Source organism: Primulina huaijiensis, chromosome 17 (genome assembly GCF_012295235.1).
Source record: "Primulina huaijiensis isolate GDHJ02 chromosome 17, ASM1229523v2, whole genome shotgun sequence".
NCBI lineage: Eukaryota > Viridiplantae > Streptophyta > Magnoliopsida > Lamiales > Gesneriaceae > Primulina > Primulina huaijiensis.
Window position 1 is genome coordinate 553,838 of NC_133322.1, and position 24,745 is coordinate 578,582.

At 33.9% G+C, this 24,745-nt stretch overlaps 3 protein-coding genes across 6 annotated transcripts; all 3 read left to right on the top strand.

Annotated features, from left to right (window-relative positions):
* The first annotated feature begins 1,099 nt into the window (after window positions 1-1,099).
* On the top strand, window positions 1,100-5,241 carry LOC140962508 (MADS-box transcription factor 23-like). Of its 4 annotated transcripts, none has more exons than XM_073421453.1 (8): window positions 1,100-1,375; window positions 1,738-1,959; window positions 2,317-2,395; window positions 3,806-3,867; window positions 3,981-4,080; window positions 4,233-4,274; window positions 4,665-4,706; window positions 4,921-5,241. In XM_073421453.1, exons 2-8 carry the CDS (start codon window positions 1,778-1,780, stop codon window positions 5,062-5,064), a joined length of 651 nt encoding a protein of 216 aa, XP_073277554.1. In that variant the 5' UTR covers window positions 1,100-1,375; window positions 1,738-1,777; the 3' UTR covers window positions 5,065-5,241. The 4 variants fall into 4 exon arrangements, with proteins under 4 accessions (XP_073277554.1, XP_073277555.1, XP_073277556.1 ...); XM_073421454.1 differs by lacking the exon at window positions 1,100-1,375 and adding an exon at window positions 1,414-1,666; XM_073421455.1 differs by lacking the exon at window positions 1,100-1,375 and adding an exon at window positions 1,414-1,663 and having other exon boundaries at window positions 1,736-1,959.
* Window positions 5,242-9,462: 4,221 nt separating this feature from the next.
* On the top strand, window positions 9,463-16,355 carry LOC140962507 (probable cytosolic oligopeptidase A). Its single transcript, XM_073421451.1, has 16 exons — window positions 9,463-9,926; window positions 10,191-10,358; window positions 10,452-10,575; window positions 10,764-10,840; window positions 11,210-11,353; window positions 11,469-11,699; window positions 11,762-11,852; window positions 12,346-12,467; window positions 13,063-13,170; window positions 13,271-13,516; window positions 14,096-14,241; window positions 14,724-14,841; window positions 15,261-15,452; window positions 15,575-15,640; window positions 15,812-15,883; window positions 15,974-16,355. The coding sequence occupies exons 1-16, from the start codon at window positions 9,489-9,491 to the stop codon at window positions 16,049-16,051; spliced, it is 2,421 nt and encodes an 806-aa protein (XP_073277552.1). The 5' UTR covers window positions 9,463-9,488; the 3' UTR covers window positions 16,052-16,355.
* A 5,224-nt stretch (window positions 16,356-21,579) lies between these two features.
* On the top strand, window positions 21,580-24,112 carry LOC140963356 (E3 ubiquitin-protein ligase WAVH1-like). The gene is made up of 2 exons (XM_073422647.1): window positions 21,580-22,223; window positions 22,377-24,112. The coding sequence occupies exons 1-2, from the start codon at window positions 21,846-21,848 to the stop codon at window positions 24,066-24,068; spliced, it is 2,070 nt and encodes a 689-aa protein (XP_073278748.1). The 5' UTR covers window positions 21,580-21,845; the 3' UTR covers window positions 24,069-24,112.
* The last annotated feature ends 633 nt before the right edge of the window (window positions 24,113-24,745 follow it).

A 24,745-nucleotide genomic window follows, 5' to 3' on the forward strand; every position in this document is an offset into this window, starting at 1 on the left:
ATATCAACTTCTTAAATCCATTAATTGTGATAATTAGACAATATTATTATTTTGGAATGTGAAATGTTGTATATCTATTGGTCTCGATCCTTGAATGAGTATATGATTTGCTGATGATCGACACCTGTTTATTCTCGTACTTGGAATCTTTCCGTAATCCAAGGAAACCCTAGCCAGCAGCCCCATTATTACTGGTTTCACGTGGCCTCAGCCAATAAGAATCCGTATTTACAGTCAATTAGGAGAAATAATATGATTGTGTGATTTAAAAAGAGAGGTATACAGACATTATTTTTATGGACTCTCTCTTTTTATAATGGACATCGTTTTCGTGTGCCCGTTTATTTAATGCCTCCATAAACTTTTAAATGGAATAAACAAATAACTTATATAATCCAGATCTTTACAAATTCACTTTGAGTGTCAAACATTTGACGATCAAACGTTAAAGAATTTACTTAATTCATGGTCTCAATTATTGTCGATTTTTTTATTCATAAGGTTGGTTTGGTTCGGCCAGGGAAATAATATTATTTTGCAAATGCCTGGATGAATTATATCTTTGATTTTTATATACACAAGATCGTGTAAGATATGAATTAACAAACAGTAAATTTGTAATCGATTCAAGCAACGCTTTTGTTGGCCGGAAAGATTATTAATTATTTCTTTTTATATGAAAAAACTTGAAATTTTAAAAATTATAGAAAGCGATAGACATGATTTTGAGTTCTCCCGGCGTAGGAAAATCATTTGGTTGCCGATACACCTGAAGAAGTTGATTCTCAAGACACTATTTTCATAATTGGATTGGTGATATTGAATCGATCTAATTTAAAATATCGGTTGGTAAGACCGGAACACTGTTATATTAATATTGTATAATAAATAATTCATTTAAATTATAAAAAAACTTATATATGCATATAAATAAAAAATATATATATTTATCAATGTTTAAAAAATCAAATAAACTCTAATCCTATTAAAATAATATTTTTAACAAAGTTAAAAATCCAAATAATCAAATATATATATATATATATATATATATATATGATTTTAAATTAATAAATTTAAAAAATTTGAACAGGTCAAACTAGTTTTTAACAGGTTCAATACCTATCTGAACGGTAAAACGGTTTTTGGGAGTTCTTCGAACCGGAACAGAGATCGGTTTCTGTTCGGTCCGATCTGATTCTGAAAGCATTGTCTCCAGGAATAGCACAAAAGTTATTCTAATTGTTTTTATGGAACTATTGGTTGCTGAAAGAGCCAATATAATACTCAGTAGCTACAAAGGTGCAGCTGAACTTTATTCACGTGAAACTCCCAAAAATCAGCCAAAAATTCACTCACTGTGCTATGGTTTAAGGTTTGTAAATTTACTTAAATGGGAATAAAGTTTTTCCCTTTATAGAAATATTAAGGAAAGACTAAGATTCCCACGTGTCAATATTTTATAAGCTCGGCGCCATCGATCCTAGAGTGCTTAACGATTAATAAACATACATACCCCACTTTTTAAGGACAATTTTTGGTAAAAAAAAGAAATTGATTTGTTTTTATAAAGGGCTTGACTTTGATTCGAAGCTCTATCATAACATAGTTCTTTTAGTTACCTCCTTATTTCTTTGCGTAGGCTTCATTTCTAAGCTCAAAAAAGGCATAAATTTATTTTGATTTACTCTTAATAATTAGCTAACTGTATTTAGATCTAATTAACTTCATTTTCAGAGAAGTCAGAAACCCTAGTTGGGAATCTTGATATTCGAAGATGGGGAGAGGAAAAATCGCGATAAAAAGAATCGATAATTCTACGAGTAGGCAAGTCACATTTTCCAAGAGGAGGAGCGGGTTGCTAAAGAAGGCTAAGGAGCTAGCAATTCTTTGCGATGCAGAAGTTGGAGTTATCATATTTTCAAGCACTGGAAAATTAAATGAATTTGCAAGCTCCAGGTTAGATATTGTTATTTCTTTGTTTTATGTTATGATGACTTAAATTATACAAAGATATATATGTATATATTGGTGTGATTTTCTGTTTCAATCCATCAGATTTGTCGATAGTGTTCAAAATAACAAGAAATTAATGGCATCAGATTACTTTAATTTCTCAAGGACAATATTATAATCCTTCCTCGAGATCATTTTTATTATTATCAAACATATATATGACTATGATTCCAGGTCTCGATTGGAATTTAACAGCTAGCAGATTCAAATTTAATGATTTCTCAAGCCATGGATCTCTAAATCACTGAAACTATATATGCACATAGATTCATCTTTTTTTCTTTTCCTGTATTTTGTCAGCATGAAATCGATAATTGAACGATACAATCGAACTAAAGAGGAACACTGTCATCTGCTTAATCCATGTTCGGAGATCAAGGTACATTTACTGCTGCTTAGGTCGATTGTTAACTGGAGGCAATTTTATTTATATTTGATTTGAATCTGATTTTATGGCCACCAAGTTTTGTGATCCATCAAGGGTTCAAATCATCAATGATATCATATTAGTAGCGTATGATAGAACTCTTGCCCATTTACCAAAAAATATATATAACGTACTGGTGGTAACTTTACTACTCTAATATTTTAAACCTTACAGTAGCTCGCGTCGTTTTACCAAACCGAGACTATTATTGCATCTCAACAAATAACGTTTGAAACTAAATGAATATGTTCGCTAGACCATTTTATGATCCAATTTTACAAGAATTGTGGGAAATTTTTTATAGAAATAGTAGTGTACGGTTAATATTCCGAGATTTGATTAAAATTAGTTTAAAAAACAACGAAACTAATTAGATTTGTTCTAGTAATCAGATTCACAACTAATCCAGATAAATTTAGATCGAATCTTTTACTAATGAGGCATCCATGATCACATTTATGAAGTCAATTAAAACTATGCATAACTTTTAGGACACCAAAGAGTGTTATCTTGAATTCACGAGGCTCTCTACCTATATCAGTTATAAACCTTCTGTTATAGTTATAATCTCGCGTTCAGTGTAATAATACCAAGCATTTATTGAAAATCTACGTGTATATGTCAAAATATACTCATTCAACTAAATACACTGAGGTATTGTTTCCCAGCTAAATTATAAGGCATTGTTTACAAATTTTTAAAAAATGAGCTTTATAAATTAAAGGAAAAGTGCATAATCATATTTTTAAAGAATTTGCAAAAATGTACCTTATAATTAGCTAGAAAATGATATTAGTTTGTATAATTAGTTTGGAAATGATATATGAACTTTGTAAAAGAAAAGTGCATAATCATTTTTTTTAAGAATTTGCAAACAGTACCTAATAATTAGCTAGGAAACGATACTAGCTAATTTGTATTTTGTAATGAAAAGTCCATAATTATTTTTTTAAGTATTTGGAAACACTATCTAAGTTTGTTTTATTTAGAATATCTTAAATAAAAACAACATGAAAAATCATTGTTTTTTTGTTCATTTGCTCTTTCTATTAACTTATGCTGAATATCTTGATATATATAAGAGAAATTAGGTATGTATATTTATCGCTTTGCAGTTTGGTCTTCTATTATGTAAATTTCAGTTTTATTTCACTATATTTGTTTTTTTTTTGTTACAACTTTAGTCATTTGTCCGACGTTCCGCTGAGACACCAGTGTATTAATTTAAAGCATACTGCATTGTTTTTAATCAAGTTTATTATTCGGTCTTCTTTTTTCCCAATTTGATTTGCAATTAAGTGTAGAAAGATATTCAATTTTCCACACTATATGCTTACAAGTTAGTGAAACTGTGGTTGGTAGTTTTGGCAAAGGGAGGCAACAGTTTTAAGGCAAAAATTACAGGATTTGAGAGATCATCATAGGTAAAGTCCTGCTTCCAATAATATAATAATAATAACAATAATAATGAAATTGATTTATTTTACATACTATAAAGTTCGTTACGCTTTATTTAATTTTACCATGGAAATGGCAGGAAATTGATGGGAGAAGAACTTCATGGCTTGAATATGGGAGAACTACAAAGATTAGAAAACCAACTGGAAATGAGTTTGAAGGGCGTGCGCGTTAAAAAAGTCTTGACTTCTGGATTTTAATTAATTGAAAGAATTTGAATTATATATAATATGTACAGAATCAAAATATATAATTATATTGATTTCAAGAAGAATATCGAAGAGATTCATGAGCTACGGAATTAATAATGTATTGTGGTTTGCATATGCAGGAACAGATGTTGACAGAAGAGATTCATGAACTACACAGAAAGGTACATTTCAAATTTTCTCAAAGGATGACAATAGTTGCCTTGTGGAGACAATTTCATGACCTGGTGATTAACTTGAATTGAATCATGGCTATACTTTAAGCTATAATAAGTTAGAATGGTGCATCAACAATCATGTGGAGATATATATATACTATTATATTTCAGAATTTTCAGATTTCATTATTAATTCCATTAATCGCTTGTAACTTTTATGCATCCATATCATAGGTGAAGACGATTTAATCAATCGAAATAAAGAGATTATCCGATCATTAATGCACGTGCATATCCATATAACATTGGACCTGATTGATCAAATAAATGGCCCTATATATATAAAAAGTAACATAGTTATTTACAATGACCTTGTTTGTTTTGGTTTAATTTCAGGGAATTCTCATCCATCAAGAGAATGTGGAGCTTTATAAGAAGGTGAACCGCACATGCTGATTGAACCGTATTAATTATTGTGCCATCAACAGCAAAACAAATTTTCCATGAAGATATCTCCATATTTAAAACGAATTTCTTGTGCAGTTTATTTTATTGAAAATTTAATCGAATCCCCATAAGCTATATATGATACATTTATGCCGTGTTTCTCCATGGGAGCTTGATGGATTAATTATTTTCTGTAATACATCAGGCATATGGAGGGAATTTATGTGCAGCAAACGGAATTCCCGGCAGTGTTAATCCTCACAATCTCACCATTAATAAGGACATGGATGGATTGGTGGAGCTTCAACTGAGCCAACCTAGCCAGCCCTGCAACAGGCATAGCATTTAGAACATCAAGAGAATCAAGGTAATAATGTTCGATCGAGTATTCGTTCACCCATAAACTTCAGACCATGTCTTATTTATGGGAGAATTGCGACTATCGATATTATATATGTATTTAAAATGATGCCATGAATTTGCGATGTCAAATAGATAAAGAAAAAGAAACTCTCTAGTTGTGTATTGTTGTTTATGGTTGAGCTAATCTGGTGTGATAGGAGAGCCGAAGCCAGACTGATCACTTAAAATGGTTCCAAGGATTTGCAAAGTTGAGTAAAAAAAAACTTACACACACATTTGGCGATTATTCTACCTATTGATGATTCCACAAAATAATTTCACACTGAAATAACAAAAATGTCGAATTTTTAAAATACCTAACACGTTTGATCTATTACACACTAAAATAATCAAAATTAAAGTTCACCTTATCAAAAGCAATCTTACACATTCAGAATTTCCCAAATTTCAGTAGTAGATATGTATCGATCGATGATAGTATCGATGACAAACATCCATGGATCAGTCACATGTGACGAAATATAAGTGCATCGACTTTTTCCCAGATTGACGCTAGTGCTAATTAATTATTTAGCATTATCAGGCCAAAAATTAATTAATTGCGCGACTGAAAAAAGGACCAATTTAGATCCTATCATATATTTTCAGCAGTTGTATTTTTACAAGGAAAAGGTAGTGTGCCTTTGTAATTGGAAAAGGACGTGCATGATGATATTTTTTTTATTTATAATAAAATCATTTTTTTATTCTGTCATTTTTTTTTTTTACTTTGTAACTTGTAAGAATACAATTTGTGAAACGTCCATGAAATATATCCTCGGATGTCCTTTCCATAAGTAATTAGTAAACTTTTCCCTCGGTAACAAGATGATTTATGATGGAGTCCCTCTTAATTTTTACATTTACCACCAAAAAAAAAAAACCAGAATACGTATTATATATAGCTTTGCCGGGTGGCCACTTACACTAAAAGCAGAAATTAAAATTTTTAAGAGGAAAACGTTCAGATCAGGATTCAGTGGTAAATCCCCAAAAGGCGAGTAAGTGGTAAATTTAGCACCAACTGTGATGATTTCATACTAAATCCATTTACAACTGGAAGAATCAATAGCAGTTAGATATTGCATCATGAAACTTATGCGGGCTGATCGAGATCTACCGTTCATTGAACATAACTGTTTATATTCAAGAAAAATCCAAATTGTAACGCTCAAACCGAGTGGCATGGATCGTACTAGCTACGTGTTTTCTGCTATCAAACAAGATTAATTTTGATCAGATTTCATATATAATTTGGTGAACAAGTGTCACATTACAAATGCGAGTATATCTAGTTTTTATTCGTAACCCTCTTGAAAAAGCTGTGGATCGAACACCGATCCAAAAATTTAGAAGCAAGAGCTTAATACCAATCACATATATACACAAGGAGCGGCGGCGGCGGCGGCACCGCCTAAAATCTTGAAATACTCGTCGACAGCGAGAATATCTCCTCATCTCTGTGGCAGCCATCGTCAAAGTTCTGGGAGTAGCTTAAGGCGTCGTATTGGAAATTTAGTGGCTTGTGCTGCCCCATAATGGTGATCTTGCTTTCGTTCACGATCTTACGGAGGAGTTTACGCAGGCGACGGTTGCGAAAGCCGCCGCCCTTGTCGAGTCTTGGGGTGATGCGAGAGTAGTCTTCGTGCACGGGGACACACGACGGTGACATGCAGCTGGTGAGGTAGGATGGCCGCCGGTAGAGTACATCGCCGCCGCCCATTTTTGCCTTTGTAGAGGAGAGAATGCTGTGGTGGTTTTGGGAGTTTGTTAATGTAGACAAGAATTTGTGCGTTTGTTGGGAGGGAATAAGACATCCAAAGTGGGAGTGTGGGGTATATATGTTTATCCTCACTTGGGGCTTTTGGCATCCTATTTTTCATATTTTTATATTTTTTATTTATTCATAATTTTCAGATGGCATTTTTTTTTATTTTATTACAATTTTCATATGGTACGTATTTTAACTTGAAATTACATATACATGTACGTACCGTTTCACATTTATTTTTTGAAGGCTTCTCATAAAAAGTGCGTATCCGATATCTTATAATATATATGAACATCGAATTAAATATAACAGTGCATACCATATATATTTTTATTCGGATGAAATTATTAGTGAACTAGTTTGCATTGTTTTTTTTTTAACAAAAAAAAACTTAGACATTTTTTACATAGATGTAGAGCTGGAAAATGATAAAACGATACAAAATTTATATTAGTATTTCGATGAAAAAATAACTAAATTTTAGAAATAAAATGTAAACAAGTGTATTATTCAAACTTTTACGATGAAAAATGACTAAAAGTAATATATATTTTTTGTAAATAAATAACCTAATGTCGTAATTGAAAAAAATACTTCCCAATGAACATAGTGAATGATCGTGAGAAGTAACAAGAGTGACTTCCAGATTAATATATATCCAATTCATTAAGTTCATTGACTAAGGTGGCATGCCATTAATTAGGCTGGAAAATAAGGGGATAAATTGGTAAAATAAATATACAATGATTGCATAAGTTGAACCATCTATTTCTTCACCCAATCACATGTTTCGACTACTAAAGTAGACGTTTATTATTGAAGAGGTCTACTGTAGGGACCCATTGCTGAACATCACAGGGCAGTTTCTTTATTACAAGTTGGTAGAATGCATGTGTTAGCATAACTTTTGGAGCTATATTTATTTACTTATTATTATTATAAAAATTCTTTTAACAAATTAATTTTTGTGAAATTGAATGTTTTAAAAATTGATTTAATTAGTATAAGTGACGTACAGCATTTTTAATTTTTGCAAACTATGTAAAATATCGAACAAGGTTTAAAAAAGAAAACACATATGACCTAACACCACTTCATCCAATATTTCAGACACTACCGTAAGGTAGGTAGAGTAGGGAAAATAGTAAAAATTTTTTTTTATTGATTGACTGAAATTTTCCTTGAATTTCTCAATTGAGTCAACAAGCAGAGAAGCTAGTCATTTGACTTATTACACGGCTTTGTGAATAAACAAAGTAAGAATTAAGATCAATAATATTGAATCATTTCACCCATACTCATGTTGTTGTTTGATTTCATAAACAAAAATAAATAATTTAATTTATAGTACGGTGGGACAAGTTATGCAGGAAGCATGTGATTTGCGTATTGCCAGAGTGAACTTTGTCTGTATTCTGTCCACCGATCGAGCCCCCCCTCCCCTCCAAATTTTTGTACGCATTCATTAAAGCCATTATTCTCTCAGTCTACATATTCCAATATAGATATGCGAATCTGCCCGTCTAATTATTTACCGGAAATTGGAGTCATCATTCTCAACTCTCTGGAATTGAGTTTTTTCAATATCTTTAATTTTATTATTAAATCAAATATTTCTTATAATAAATCAAATATTTCCATGAACATTAATAAATGGGAACACTGTCGTCTCGTCTATAATTTTTTCTAAAAAATTGTTTATCTATAATATTTTTTGTTTTTGTTTTGGATATAATAGGTCGATCGCCTATTTTAGTTTATTAATTAATAAATTATTATTCTGTGTATTTGAAAGTGGGCCAAACCAGCCCAATAAAACGATGGCCACAACCAAGGTTAGGAGAAGTTGACCAGCCCAACCAACATGTACCGAGCCTATGAGGCCCTGGCCTGGGAAAGCTACATTGGATTTTCAATTTGATATCATCTGTTTGGGTCCAGCTACAGTTCTGATTAATGGCCCCATCTTGTTTTGTCAATGATTTCCTAGGAAACTAAATCAATTAATAAAAAAATAAACACTTGATAATATAGTAATGATCATCTATGATAATCAACATTATTATTGTTTGATAAAAGTCATATAGATCTAAATAAAAAATATTATGGACTCTCATTTAAAATTATATCAATCTAAATAAATATTAATATCCGCATTTTGTATACTATAATGTCCAAAATTTTAATCTTTAATATATTATGATTCTAGGAATATAAATTTAATTGTTATATTTCGTTACAACAAAAGAAAATATTTGAATCAGTTAGATCGATTTTAAAATTTACGATCTAAAAAAAACTTAGTTTTTTTTAAAAATATGTTTAATTTATTTCTTAGTTCATTCGTAAACAAACGATTTGTCGGGTGTTTAATGACACGAACTGGTTAGTTTTTTTTATGGTAAGAGTATTACTTTTTATTGTGAATATCGGTAGAATTGACCCGTTTCATAGATAAAAATTCGTGAGAGCGTTTCACAATATACATATTTCATATGTAAAGAGTAATGGGTTGTTTGTTCAATTATAGGCGAATTGACAAAAATCATCGAACCAAAAGGAAAATGAGGATCCGAGCCGTTCAATTGTCACGCATTAAAATGCTTCTCCAATTTCTTGTTATACCAATCTTGCTGTTATCTTTAATGGCCACCCGCCTCCCCATCTCTCGGTCAATCACATTCCATTTCCAGCCCATTTGTTTCCCAAAACCCAGAACCCAATTCCCTTTTTATCCCTACGCTTCTCTCAAATCTCATCCTTGCCCCCTCTGGTCCTCTTCCTTCTCCCTCTGCCTTCTCCGACCTCGCTCCAACGCTGTTCCCAAATCAACCATTGTTAAGCGTCGTCACGGTTCATGTACCCCGGTTCGATCGTCCTCCGGTTCCGCTTCATCAACGGTGTCTGGCTCGACTCACGCGGGAATGGATTCGGACTCCGAAAGTAATCCGCTCTTGGGGGAGTTTTACTTCCCACCCTTCGATTCGATCCTTGCTAAGCATGTCCGTCCCGGCATCCGCGCGTTGCTCAAACAGCTTGTAAGTTATTGATAAATAATAGGTTTTGTTATTTGTGATTCATTTTGTGTTATTACATAGGGATTAATAATCTGTCCTGTCTTTTGGGTTGATCGTTCTATTTAGATTTATGTTCAAGCCCAGGAAGGGTCAGTGGTATTGTAGCTGTATGTGTTTTAAGCTGCATAACTATACAAGGATAGGTAAATGAAGACGTGCTAAAAGTGATGGGCTCTTGTAGCAATTAATACTGGCTGTTTCTTTAATTGACTTGTGTAATTGTAGGAATTAGAGTTAGAGGAACTCGAGAGAACGGTGGAACCTACATGGCCAAAGCTGGTGGAACCACTGGAGAGGATAGTCGACAGGATGGCTGTGGTGTGGGGTGCCGTTTCGCATCTCAAAGCGGTTAAAGATAATGCTGAGCTTCGTGCCGCCATCGAGGAAGTCCAGGTGCATATTGTTGCTTTGTTTTTGTTTTTTGGTGTTAATTTTGTTTGGCTATTTTTGTTGCTAAAAGTTTTTCATTTCCTTGTTACCATCTAGCCGGACAAAGTAGCTTTTGAGCTGAAGTTAGGTCAAAGTAAGCCTATTTACCATGCATTCAAAGCTGTTAGAGAATCACATGAATGGGATACCTTGAGTGATGCTCGAAAACGGATCGTCGAGTGTAAGTATTTGCAACCATTCTATTGTATGATTACAATATTTATAATCTTCGTGTGGAGTGGTTTTGATTTTAGTTGGTGTGGACCGAATGGCCTTCTCAAGTTTGGATTACTTTACTGTTCCATGCCATCGCTAGAGGTTTGATTTTGAATGTTGATCTTAATTGTTCGCACTGACCTGCTTTTGCAGCACATTTAAAGGATGCTGTTTTGAGTGGTATTGCCCTTGAAGATGATAAAAGAGAGGAATTTAACAAGATTGAACAGGTATATTTCATTTTTTGACGATGCTGGAGGCCATTTAGATGGAACTATTGTATTGTATTTGATGCTTACTAAACTGTAAATTTGAAATTACCTCTGGGAATAATATCGAGAGCTTATAAAAGGGAAAATTTTGACATGTATATGAATTCCCCTGTTCCACATTGTAAGAACCCATATTCATTGTGGATTTCTTATGTTATTCTGGCATAAATTTTGAAATGGCGCTAATCTACTCTCTGTTTACTTTTTCACCTTTTTCAGGTTACCCTACCATTTAAGTGAATTTCCCATATTTTTGTATTATTATTATTATTATTTATGACCACTATTCTAGGATCATTAATCTTGTCACTTCAAATGAATGTGAAGGAATTGGCAAAACTATCTCAAAAATTTGGAGAGAATGTTTTGGATGCGACAAAGAAGTTTGAAAAATTGATAACAGATAAGAAAGACATTGAAGGGTTGCCAGCTTCAGCTCTCGGGTTGGCTGCACAAACAGCAGTGTCTAAGGTATTTATATAATTATGTCAATGATTTAAGTAATAGCTCTAATTTGTGAATTGGAATATTGGATACAATGCCATCTGTTGAGCTACATTATACCTGTTTCTCCTATTGATAATAGGGACATGAAAATGCTACTGCAGAGAGTGGGCCATGGATAATTACATTGGATGCCCCAAGCTTTATGGCCGTTATGCAGCATGCTAAAAATCGAACACTGCGCGAGGAAGTCTATCGAGCCTATATAACCCGTGCTTCTAGTGAAGATATGGATAACACGTCAATTATTGACCAAATTTTGAAGCTTAGATTGGAAAAGGCTAAGCTTCTCGGTTACAATAACTATGCGGAGGTATGAGTTGTTATTTCATCTATAATTCTGTCGGATATGCCTAATTATGTAGCTTTTATCAGGTAAGTATGGAGACCAAGATGGCAACTGTCGAAAAGGCAGGAGAGCTCCTCGAAAAACTACGTAGTGCATCTTGGGATCCTGCTGTACGAGGTATGGTAGTTCATTATCAGCCTTTCAGAACCATGCAAGTGTGCTGCTTTTTTTTTCTCTTCTTATTTTCTTCTGGGAATTTAGTTAGCATTTTTGGTTGAAGTAAAATAAATGAGAGACAGGGAGAAGGCATCTAGTGATAAACCAAATTATACTACACACACACTACATGCCCATCTTCGACATTAATTTATATACAATCCCTCGCTGTATTTCAGGGAAATAAAAAATGGAGTGTTCTTTGTTTTGTTAAACTTGGAAGAATGATGATGCTTTATAATATTTATCAAAATCTGATTAGCGAACAAAAGTGTTAATGCTTCAATATGAGATTAGTCTCTGCAAGAATTTGGAAATTGAGCATTTCCCATCTTATTAAAGTTTACTGTAACTCTAGCACTTTTTCATATTGTTTTTTTTTTCTTTGTAAAGGAAAACATCGTTCTCTGATTGCCATTTATTGAATATTTTATTTTTTCCTCGATCTTTTCAGATAATGAAGATCTCAAAATTTTCTCAAGGAACCAAGGAGCTCCAGAAGCTGATAACTTGAACCATTGGGATATTAGCTTCTGGAGTGAGAGACTTCGTGAATCAAAATATGAAATAAATGAGGTGCTATCCCTTGGTTCTCTGTTTCTCCTTGGAATTTAAATTTTTGGTTAGTTTTGATAGAGTTTGAAACTTTTGTTTCTGTTGCTTCCTTATCAACACATTCATAGTGGCATTCCAAAGTTAATTTTTATCTTTTAAATCTTCCTTTTCGTTCATAGAGAATCAAGGGAGTATTTATCATCTTATTTTTATTTAATGCTGTTATACTTTGCACAGAAAGGGAACATCTCTCAATATTGCATATTTTATTTCTTTTTTAGTTCTAAATTGTATGGAAGAAGTTACTATATATTCATTGTATTTATTTGGTATTGGAAGAACCCCACTGTATCCTTGTTTGGGTTTCCTTGCAGTATTTCATATATGTTGATGTCTTCCAATTATCCAATTTAGTTTTTGACAACTGTTGGAACGTTCCCTTTTAAATATTAGTTTTTTGAAGGTGCATTTTCTATTGAACAGAGTTCTTGGTCACTTTGGCTTTGGCTTTTCCTTTAATTTACTTATTTTATGCCAACATTTCTTGTTTTTTATTGCATTTGCCTTTCTTAAATAGATAACCTTTTTAGGTGGTTACCTTTTCTAATATCAACAGGAAGGATTGCGCCCTTACTTTTCATTGCCTAAAGTTATGGATGGTCTTTTCAGTCTAGCCAAACACTTGTTTGGGATCGATATTGAACAGGCAGATGGTATAGCTCCGGTATGACTTTCCATCTGCTTTTCTTTTCTTTTTCCTGGGAGAGTTTTTGGCTGGTGGTGCATTGTTTTTTCATCTCAATAGCCATTGTTATAATTTATAGGTATGGAACAGCGACGTTCGGTTTTACAGCATTAAGGACTCTTTTGGTACCCCAATCGCGTTCTTCTATTTTGATCCATATTCTCGTCCGTCTGAAAAACGAGGAGGAGCATGGATGGATGAAGTGGTGGGTCGAAGTTGTGTCATGTCGCCAGATGGTTGTAGTGCTAGGTTACCTGTTGCTCATATGGTTTGCAACCAAATGCCACCAGTAGGAGACAAGCCGAGCCTTATGACGTTTCGTGAGGTAGAAGCACTCATATTTGCTCATATGTCTAAAATCTGTTTCTTAAAATGATTTGACCATGAAATCTTACTAGCGTACTGGCCGACTAGGCTGGCCCTGCTCCTCCAATTTGATCATAATACTTGAAGTGAGGCCTATTTTTGTGTCTATACGATGGAATGAAATATTGATTAATCACTAATAAAATTTGTATCCTTCAATATCTTGTAAAAACTGGCCTGATGCTACTTTTTCCAACAAAATTCAGACAAAATTGTGTTGAATGATTTTGGTTATCTTTTATTAACTAGAGAGCATAATTTGATTCAGTTGAAGTCTTCATCTGTTTTGATACTGTCAGACTCCTATTTGATTTCTGAATTTAAAGTTAGTTTTTCTATTTGATTATTGACACCTCATATCATTCTTATTTGATCTAACAGATCAAATTATGATCCGAAATATATTGTACCTTTTTTTGCACAGCATCATTTGAAATGAGAAGTTTGCCTCTTGATTATGATGCATTACAATATGTTTTTTTTCCTCTAATTTAAATGATTCGAATGAGTAATTTTGTTTATTATAATTTAATGTTAGGTTGAGACAGTCTTCCATGAATTTGGTCATGCCCTTCAGCATATGCTAACAAAGCAAGATGAGGGTTTGGTTGCTGGTATAAGGAAAGTAGAGTGGGATGCTGTGGAATTGCCTTCCCAATTTATGGAGAACTGGTGCTACCATAGGTAGGGATTTTGTCTTGCAACTGTCAGTCTTGGGTTTTAATCAAATTCTCAAACTACATTTCTTTTTGTTGAACGAGTACCAGTGCAAGTTCTATGACTAAATAATCTGGTAGTTTTTCTTCTCTCCCAAGAGCAGCTGTAATTGAATCATTTCTTCCATCAACATTTCCACAGTTGGCCAATTACAAGTTTTTCTTCATTTTGTCACCTAAATTGTGCTACATGGTACACGACCAATTTAAATGAAAATTGTGCTAGATTTCACTTGGATACATTTGGGTTTGGACAACTTTGAAGCCATATTGCGGGTTAATATCAGAATTGGGTCTTACTGCTTTGTTTGTGCGTTAACTTGATGTCTCCAAAAGTCGTTCCCAAAGTTGAGTTCTATTTGGAGCACTTCAGATTGTCACTACTCTAAAAATTTTCGACGATCATGACCCTCAATTTGGTGTTGTGATGGATGCCGACACTTAATGCAGAGATACCTTGATGAGTATTGGCAAGCATTATGAAACTGGAGAAGCTATTCCGGAAGACATTTACAAAAAGCTTCTTGCAGCTAGGACATTCCGTGCTGGTTCTACGAGTCTTAGACAGGTCTGGTCTCTTGTTTTTTTTTTTTTATCAGAAGTCCTGTGTATGGTTATTCTGTCTGATAACTCTATTGATATTTCTTCAATTTTAGTTAATTAAAGTTTGATCTATTCTTTTGCTTCAAGTGGTGAGATTAAAGCTTATCTGCATATAATGCCAACTTTGTCTCATCCTTGTACATGGAAAAGCAATGTGTGTTATGTTTTGTTTTTGTTATGGAAATGTTCTCGTGGTAAATGTGTTCAAGTTTGCACATGAAAGTTTTTTCTTCTATATGATGATGACTCACAATTTCCAACAATATAGAGTATTTATTGGACATGCTTTCTCATCTAACTTCACCATTAAGTTCTGCCGCCCTTATTCAATGGTGTAGCCTTCTGATAGACAATTACTTATTTGTCGTCTCTCGTGTGCTGCAGCTAAAATTCGCAACTCTTGATCTTGAATTGCACACAAAGTATGTACCTGGTGGTTCAGAGTCAATCTACGACGTTGACAGAAGGGTCTCTCAAAGAACACAATTGCTCCCTCCGCTTCCTGAAGATAGGTTTCTTTGCAGTTTTAGTCATATTTTTGCCGGTGGATATGCAGCTGGATACTACAGTTACAAGGTGAAATGGTTTTTACCTTCTGTTTTTCGGATGACAAATGATGTCCAACGACCAGGTTTTCATGCTGAGACCCTCATTCTTGGTTTCCCTTTCTAACAGTAATTGATGTTCAAACTGTGCAGTGGGCTGAAGTTTTATCCGCTGATGCTTTCTCGGCATTTGAGGATGCTGGGTTGGACAATGATGAAGTATGCCTGCAAAATTCTTAATAGTTCAATTAAAAAGATGTAGTTTTGAATATCCTGTTGTCTTTCTTCGAAATGCGAAGATTAAATTCACCTAACTAAATGTATAGACATCAAAATTCTGCATAATATTATCACCACAATTTTCCAACTGATCGCTGATGTTTACAACAGGCTGTAAAACAAACAGGCCGTAGATTCCGGGAGACGGTTCTTGCCCTTGGGGGAGGAAAGCCACCGCTAGAGGTATAGAAGTGATACCGGTTCAACATTTTAACCAAAACCTTCTAAAAAATTGTTTATTCTAATTGTGCTGAAATGCTTGTTTTCTCTCAGGTGTTCGTGGAATTCAGAGGGCGTGAGCCCTCACCAGAGGCTCTGCTTAGGCACAACGGATTGTTACAACTTGCATGAGATTAATCTTGACATATTCACTTAAAGAAAGATAAAAAGGGAACACAAAATTTCTTGTACTGGCGGGCTTAGTGAGAAAAATCACTTGAAATGTTTCTTGTGCTCTGATAACTGGTCCTAATGCCCTTCCATACATTTAGTCAGAATTCGACTGCTTGTTTATCTACACCATTTGTGACTCTGGCGAATCCGCTCTTACTATATTGTACGGAAGTGTTGCCATTTTAGTCACTAATACTTTTTGGCAAATTGTGGGAAATGAAAATCTTTTGAGGTTCATATGGATTAAAGATTTTGTAACTAATTTCTAAATGTCACATAAATCATAGCCCACCTCCTAAAACAATAAGGACAAAAAATTTTGTGAGACGGTTTCACGGGTTGTAGGGTTTCTTATTTGGGTCATTCATAAAAAAATATTATTTTTTTATGTTAAGAGTATTATTTTATATTGTGAATATCGATAGGGTTGATCCGTCTCACAGATAAATATTCGTGAGACCGTCTCACAAAAGACATACTCAAATATAAGCAGTAAATACTTGCAATCACTCTAATATTTTTTAATAAGATCTTTTTAAGTAAATCCTTCGAATTGAAGATTAAAATATTTTCCATGAGAAATCTGCTTCAACAAAGTTTCAGTGCATGAACTTCTTGAAGACCGTCTTAAATGGTTCTTCTCATCACCCCACACGGTGCATTGAATCACTTCAATTAGTTGCTATCAAGCAAACTGTCTCAACATATGTACCTTGAGCTGCCACATTTCTCTGCTGCTCAACAACCATTATTGCATATCACTAAAACCATTCCTTTATTTTCTTTTTTTCCTTTTTTTTGAATGTGAAATTAGGGCTTTTCATTCACAAAACGACGCCAAGTATCTGGTACAATGATAGATTCGAAATTTTGTCGGATGGGTCATTTATCAAGTTATTATCATGTGAAATCTTTATTGTACAGTAATGTGCTAAATTTATGAAACCACCAATTTGATTGGAAGAGAATGCCAACAAATTAATTATTAACCAACTCAGCAGGACGAGTAATTAATTAATTAATACCCATCAAATAATTAGACTATTAATTATGAGATTAGTTACATTAATAATCAAATTCTCCAACTCCAATAATGTCCATTGTCGTTCTTGCCACTTGTTTCTAGAATAATGTACCTTAAAAGCTTTGTGTGTTTGTGTATATAGTTTTCATATGCTGCACATACATTTATCTGAGTATCGATGATATGACACTCACATATTAGATATACAATTGTTTTATGTTTCATCACATCAAATATATGGGTGTAACCTCATTGATATTCACATAAATGTGCACGGTAGATATACACCACGAAGGTAATTGCCTTGTCAATTTATTATGGCCTTTGCTTGTCAATAGACATCATGATAAACAATCATGTTGTACTAAAAGGTTGATGCAGTATAATTCTACACATTAATCCTTTAAATAAATTGTAGAAATAATTGTAGCTTTAATAATTTTCCAAGTTCACCAAATGAATTATGTTGTTATTAATTCGTTGTGTTTTATTAAAAGTAAGGGTGAAGCAATGGGATCTCAAGAGGTAATTATTATATATATTGAATTTCATTATTGTTACAAAGCATCATCTTTCGTGTAAGAATCTTGAGCCTGAGTGTCAAAAGGAGTTTTTATAATATTTAAATAAAGATTATGCATTAATTAATAGGATATGACAAGTTGATGTGTGAAAACCAAACTGCATGGTTTCTAAGGACTTCAAATGTCATCTTTAAGAAAAATGCTTACACGACGTTAAATATATGGGTTTTTTTTTTCTTAATTGACAGTTTTTTGGAAAAACAAAATTATTGATAAGAACATAATGTGACTGAATTGCATAAAAAGTGCTTATAATTTTATGAAAGGATATTTATGATAAAGTAAATTTCTCGTAAGATGGTGTTATAGATCTATTTTCATAAAACGAATCAATCCGATCTATTTTAAATTGAAAAATTACATTTTTATATTAAAAAATAATATTTTTCATTAATCGGATTCTTCTCACAAAAATTGATATGTGAGACATTTTATTGGAGTTTTTGTGTATAAGATAAATATCTAAACCGACTATCTTGAATTCTGATGCTTGTAAATGAATATTTCCTCCATAAGGTATATTTATTTGCACCCCGGATTTCTGTATAACATTATTTATATATAAAAAAACTCATTTGAGTCCGTTTTACAGTTCAGTTTTGTGAGCCATAAATCTTACCTGATAAGAAGCATTAAAAGTTATTATTTTTCACATATAAATCAGATCTATATTTACGAGATCGTCTCAAGAGAGTTATTAATTTATATAATTATTATTTAAAAAAATAATTGAGAACAATTTTTTTAAAATTTTAACTGAAAGTGGGAATAGGTTCGAGGGGGGAATGGTAGTTTACATTATCAATTATATCATACTGATTACCTTGAGGACCTTTTTTCTATATTTTTTCATTTTTGAAAAAAAAAATCACCGAGCGATGAGACTCGGTTAACCGTACGTTTGAAAATTCCAAGAGAGGACGGAGTAGGGTAGGATAGACTGTGGTTAGGTTAGGTTTGCAGAGCCGGTGATTTTAGGAACTCCCGAGGACCGACGAATTTAACAGATAGGTAACGGCGTTAGGGACCGGACGGCGGAGAAACAGAATATTGGACAAAACGTGAGTGAACAGTTAGTGTTAAGTGGTCAAATCAAGAGACCAGAAGGACTGTGCTGTTTTGGTATTTTGTTGCTTTCGTCTCACATTATTTTTTAGCTTTCTTATTATTATTATTATTATTATTATTGTTTACATTTCAAATTTGAGGTTCATATTTTAATTAATTAATAAGCGTGATTTATAATAATATCAATGATAAACATTAGCTTTGTTTTACTAATTGCATGTGTAAATATAATTAATGTGGGATTTGCAGACAATAACATGGGGAAGAATGGTACTGCCACACGATGGAGACTAATGGAAGATTCCCAAATATCATTGACCACCATTTTACTCTGTTTATTTTTATATATATAAGTCTCTCACAAATTTTCTACTTACCAACCATACGTAAATTTAAATTATTATTCTTGACAAGATAAAGAATTTTTTTACATATTTATATATGACTAAATTTATGTGAGATTGATCGAGTCGTTCTATATGTGGTGTGAAAATTATTATTTTTTCCATAAAAATAAAAAAATCATGGATTGGATCGAGTAAGTGATTAGTTTCATAAAATTAATTCGTGAGACAATTTCATAAAAAATTTTATGTTTATAGAAAATAAATAAATTCCCAAAAATATGTTTTGGAGGGACAAATCGAGATTTAAAAGATGACTCTAATCGGCCCCAATGATGTTTGAGTTGGTGGACCAGATGAACGTTTGGTCAGTGGTCGAGAATTCGATTATTTCTACGAACATCTTTTCGGTCGTGCTTGTCACACGATGCAATTTATCTGACTACCATGGTTCACAAGCTACTGAAATAGCTCAGAAATTTATTCATCACGCACTGAAAGATAGTTTGATAGCCGTGTGTATGAGTTCAACAAGTTGTATGAGAAACACCATGATTTTGTTAGCAAAATCGTGGGGAAAAAATTAAAAATATGTTATAAATTCTGTAACGAAATCCCAACTCGTCTCGCCTCGCCCTATTGTTTGGAGAAGATGTGTAACAACCAAAGCACCAAAAAGTCACATTTATTAAGTAATAATGTGGGTGAGAATGCACCGAACACTGCGCAGACATAGTTTTATATATTTATTTATAATTGACCGATGAGGTTAAATAATAATAATAAATTAGTAATTGGTACAAATGTAGAAAGAGTGGGTCTAGTGTGAGAGCGTCTCACGGATTTTAATCTGTGAGACGGGTCAACCCTACCCATATTCACAATAATAAAAAGTAATACTCTTCGCATAAAAAGTAATATTTTTTCATGGATGACCCAAATAAGAGATCTGTCTCACAAATACGACCTTTGAGAGCGTCTCACACAAATTTTTGTCAATGTAGAATTATTGGTCGATGGTACTAATCATATTTCTTTACCAACTCATCCCATTACCATGCTAATCAAAAGTCAATACCCTTACAAACCCATCCTAATTATTCTCTAGTTTTTTATTCAAAAAAAAAAATCGTATATTAATTTAATTAACATTAAAACTACTTGTGATCATTATATACAAGTATTTTATTTATTCTAATTTTTTTAAGAAAAAAATGAAATAAACCAAATATAATAATTTTTAAATGAAACACTTTTCACAAATTTTCGATGAAGCAACAAATGTGACTACTCAGTTGAATAATTTATATCATCATCAACGTAAATTTATAATGTAGAAAAATATCTTATAACTTAGGACAAATAAATACACATTTTCTACATATCATAAACGATATGTTTTTGAAAAAGATTTCATCAAGAAGAAGACGTCTAAATCACTAAAAAAAAAAAATTACGGGCAAAATATATTTAACATTATAGTTTGAATGTACAATCTTTGGTACTGTCGGAAAAATCACGTGAATTTAGGTAAAGATAAAAAAATATGGATTTGATCTCAAAAGGGTTTCCGAAAAGAAGTAAAAAAGTTTGGGACAGCGAAGCTTAAGGCGAAAGTGGGGATCAAAGGTCGCGATTTTAAGGCTGTCAGGTGCCCCGTTGACTTCAAGCAAAGCAAGTCACTTTTTCAAATTACTCAAAACTCCAATATATTATATTATATAATCAAATAGCAAAAAATTAAAATAAAACCATCTTCAATGTTTGTTTGGTGTATTTCATACAGTAGATTTGATTATTTTAAAATAAATTCGGGTGATAAAATAACCTGTTTAGATGGGATCGTAAATATTAATATCAGTTTCCAACTCTGAGTTAGGAAGAAATTTCAGATAATATTCATTGTTTCAAAGTGTTTGTAACTTGACTTTTTAACTTATATATAAAAACAAATAACAAAGGGTATATTTAATCTTCTTTGCTATACTATAGAATCAAACATTTTTAAAAAATGTGTTTTCAGATTTCACATTTCCAATGTCTAATGCTCATAAATAATTTATAAAATGATACAAACTCTTGTCATCTATGAGCTGATTTAGAAAATCATTCTATAACATGTTATATTGGTAAAAACAATACTTTTAAATATAAATATAAAAAGTAAAAAATATATTTGAAATAAACGAGAATAGAAATGAAGTATATATATTTAAGATTGAAGGAATATAATTCATAAGTAAGTAGAAAATAAAATAAAATATATTACATCTTTCGATATATTATTTTTCACAAAAATACCAAAAACAAATGGCCAAACTAGAAAGCTTAAAATTGCAAATCCCAATATATAATGGAAAAAAGGAGCAGCGGATTCCTACATATGATCAAATAAATGAATGGAAGAAGGAGAGACAGTGTGTATTCAGATAAATATAATGTTATTTTGGAGCTTTTGTTGTGATCTTTTTGGGTTTGAGAAAAATAAATAAAAGAGTGGATTTGTTTTTCTTTTTGTTTTTATCTCTGTTGGGTCTCTGTTTCTTCATCATCTATTCCCCTTTGTCTTCTCTATTACCAAATCCACTTTTAGCTCTCATCTCCATCGTCTTCTTCCTTCAACTTTTTCACCAAAAAATCCAAATCCCAGTTCGAATCAGAGGTATTCGATTGTGAAATAACTATAATATTTCAGGAAGTTGAGCTTTTACTCCTTTCGGTAATTTGACACGATGGTTTTGGGATGGAGAAGAGCATTTTGCACTTCGGTTCCGAAAGATCAAGAAAGGGATTCACCGATTATCAAAGAGAAACCCGAAACTAATCCAAGTCTGAGCATTGGCTCAAGATTTGGTGGGTTTTTCTCAAATCCTTCGACCCCTCGGATGCAGTCTCAGCCTGTGTTTAGCCCCACTCTCCGGTGTCGAACCACCGTAAATACACCTTCGGCAAGGCTGGCTGCTGTGGTTCAGGCGAGTTCTGCTCCGCAAAGTCCGAAACTTCGTTGCAAAACTAGAATTGGTCCGAGATTTTTCAATCGTTCTACCCCTTCTTCTCCTCGCTCCCCCTCCACTTTTTCTCTGCTCAAAACAAGCTTCCGCCTATCTAAGGTATACGATTTTTATGCTATTGTCTCTTTTTATTCATGATGTAGAGATTTTAAAGATGAAGAATCTTTCTTTAGTTGTTTAGATATAATTAGCTCCTCATAATTTGGTAATGATTCTGTTGCTAATGTTTTGTCGTCATCGTACTTTTTGCAGAGTAGGTGCGAAATTTGCTTGGAAGGACTGAAGACCGGGCAAGGAACCGCCATATTCACGGCGGAGTGCCGCCACAGCTTCCATTTTCCGTGCATTGCCGCCCAAGTAAGGAAGCAGTGTTCGCTTACATGTCCGATTTGCAATTCCACGTGGAAGGACATTCATCTCTCGCCATCAACACCGGCCCCAAGTCAAAATCGCGCACAAGATTTTGAACAGAAAAGAGATGTAAAAAAATCAATCTTGAAGGTCTACAACGATGATGAGTCATTGTCATCTCCAACCTCTGGTGAAAGATTCAACCCGATACCCGAATCCGATGAATACGAGGATAGCAATGATGAATTCCCAGGTTTTTTCGCTGCGAATAATGTGGTTTCGAAGGAAGTGAAAATGCAGAAAGTGGAGTTTGGTCTGTTTCCCGAAACGGCTGCGGTGTCTGTTCGTAAAAGCAGTGAAACTTATGCTGTTGTTTTGAAAATCAGAGCTTCCGAGGCGAGTTCGAAGCACGCCCGCAGAGCACCTATTGATTTGGTGACCGTGGTTAACGTTGGAAGGAGTATGAATTTAGAAAAGGTTCATTTGACGAAGAAAGCAATGAGAACGGTGGTTTCTTCCCTCACCGCCGCAGACCGCTTTTCAATTGTGGCATTCTCCTCAACGTCAAAGCGTTTATTACCTCTACGGAGAATGACAACCACCGGGAAGAAGGCTGCGCGTCGAATAATCGACGCCATCATCCCCTTGGACGACAGTGCCACGAGCGCTGTGGATTCCCTCAAAAAGGCTGTTAAAGTCATAGAGGATCGCCGAGAGAAAAACCTGGTCGCTGCCATCATGCTATTCTCCGACGGCCACCGTGGTGGCTCTGCCGTGTCACACAGTTTATTATCGGGAATCCCACTACATTCCGTGAACCTAAGCGTGAGTATCAACGAGCAGCCGGATGAAACTCTCGCGAAATGTATTACAAACTCACTAAGCATCGTCATCCAAGATTTTAAATTTCAGCTGGGTTTCACGCCAGACTCGGCTCCCGGTGAGGTCTCGGCGGTTTATTCCTCACACGGAGGTCGACCCACATTTCTCGGATCCGGAGCAAGCTGGTGTAAAATGGGTGACTTGTGTTCCGACGAAGAGAGAGAGGTGTTGATCGAATTGAAAGTCCAATCTCCGTTCACTGTGGGGGCCACCGTGGCCCACCGCCGACTGTCTGTCCGATGCCAGTACAAAGACCCGTCAACTCAAGAGCTGATACACGACAAAGAAGAGGCAATTGGAGTCCCGTGTCCACGAGTGATCGGGTCCTCATCCACTCGCGAATCCCAACGTCTGAGGTGCATCTTTGTCACCACTCGCGCCTTAGCCGAGAGTAGGAGAATGGCCGATAGGAACGACATTGCCGGAGCCTACCACATGTTAACTTCAGCTCGAGCTCTCATTCTGCAATCGGGTTCGGGTACCGGTTCGGGTGAGGAATTTGTTCGCGGGTTAGAAGCTGAGTTGTCGGAGTTGAGTTCGAGGAGACAGGATCAGCCGCAGCAAAGGAGGAACAACCACGAAAAGGAAGCTGAGACACTGACGCCCACTTCCGCATGGAGAGCAGCTGAACGGCTAGCTAAATTAGCCATAATGAAGAAATCGCTAAACAGAGTTAGCGATTTACATGGATTTGAAAACGCGAGATTTTAGATTTTTTTTTTTCCCCGAAACAAATATATATGAAATAATAAAGTCTTTTTTCCTCAGAAAAAAAATAATAATAAGTAGACAAAAGTGTGGCCCTAGTGGCGTGGCAGTAGTAAGACGCGAGTGGTAGTAGACTTTTCGGCGCTTTCCTCGGATAATACCCCACAGAGTATGATTGATGGAGCCTGTGAGTGTGTGGGGGTAAGAGGGGTCTCCAGGTTTTTGTATTTATTTTTTCCTTTTTATTAATTATTTATCTAATTTTTACTAATATTGTTGGTAAACTTTGTATCTTTATTTATTAAATATTAAATATAATATAATATAATATACTTTAAGTGATTATTTTTAATATATTTCATGATGTTTCTGAAAGCACACTGAATTAATTAGTCGACTATGGTTTTTTGGAATATGTATCTTTATGGCGAAAGAACAAAACAGAGCACATTGATGATTGGATGAGTTTAAATTTTTTCGAAAAAATTATATGCAATCAAGAAGAGGACAAAATCAATAAATTGTTTAATCCATAGGATACAAAGATAAATTTATTAAACGAGTCGACCACTTGGATTAATTATGGTACACTTTTTAAAATAATTAATCAACATCTTTAAGTCTAATATGGCATACACGATTGAATTCAAGATATTTTAAGGATATTATCTTCGTCAACT

What these genes read in the sequence shown, in the direction of transcription:
- LOC140962508 (XM_073421453.1), top strand. Translation starts at nt 1,778, where the DNA reads ATGGGGAGAGGAAAAATCGCGATAAAAAGAATCGATAATTCTACGAGT. An exon ending in ATCCATGTTCGGAGATCAAG is followed by an intron (nt 2,396 to 3,805) that starts GTACATTTACTG and finishes TGTGGTTGGTAG; the next exon opens with TTTTGGCAAAGGGAGGCAAC. An exon ending in TTCATGAACTACACAGAAAG is followed by an intron (nt 4,275 to 4,664) that starts GTACATTTCAAA and finishes GTTTAATTTCAG; the next exon opens with GGAATTCTCATCCATCAAGA.
- LOC140962507 (XM_073421451.1), top strand. Translation starts at nt 9,489, where the DNA reads ATGCTTCTCCAATTTCTTGTTATACCAATCTTGCTGTTATCTTTAATG. An exon ending in GTTACAATAACTATGCGGAG is followed by an intron (nt 11,700 to 11,761) that starts GTATGAGTTGTT and finishes AGCTTTTATCAG; the next exon opens with GTAAGTATGGAGACCAAGAT. An exon ending in CTGGGTTGGACAATGATGAA is followed by an intron (nt 15,641 to 15,811) that starts GTATGCCTGCAA and finishes TGTTTACAACAG; the next exon opens with GCTGTAAAACAAACAGGCCG.
- LOC140963356 (XM_073422647.1), top strand. Translation starts at nt 21,846, where the DNA reads ATGGTTTTGGGATGGAGAAGAGCATTTTGCACTTCGGTTCCGAAAGAT. An exon ending in CAAGCTTCCGCCTATCTAAG is followed by an intron (nt 22,224 to 22,376) that starts GTATACGATTTT and finishes TACTTTTTGCAG; the next exon opens with AGTAGGTGCGAAATTTGCTT.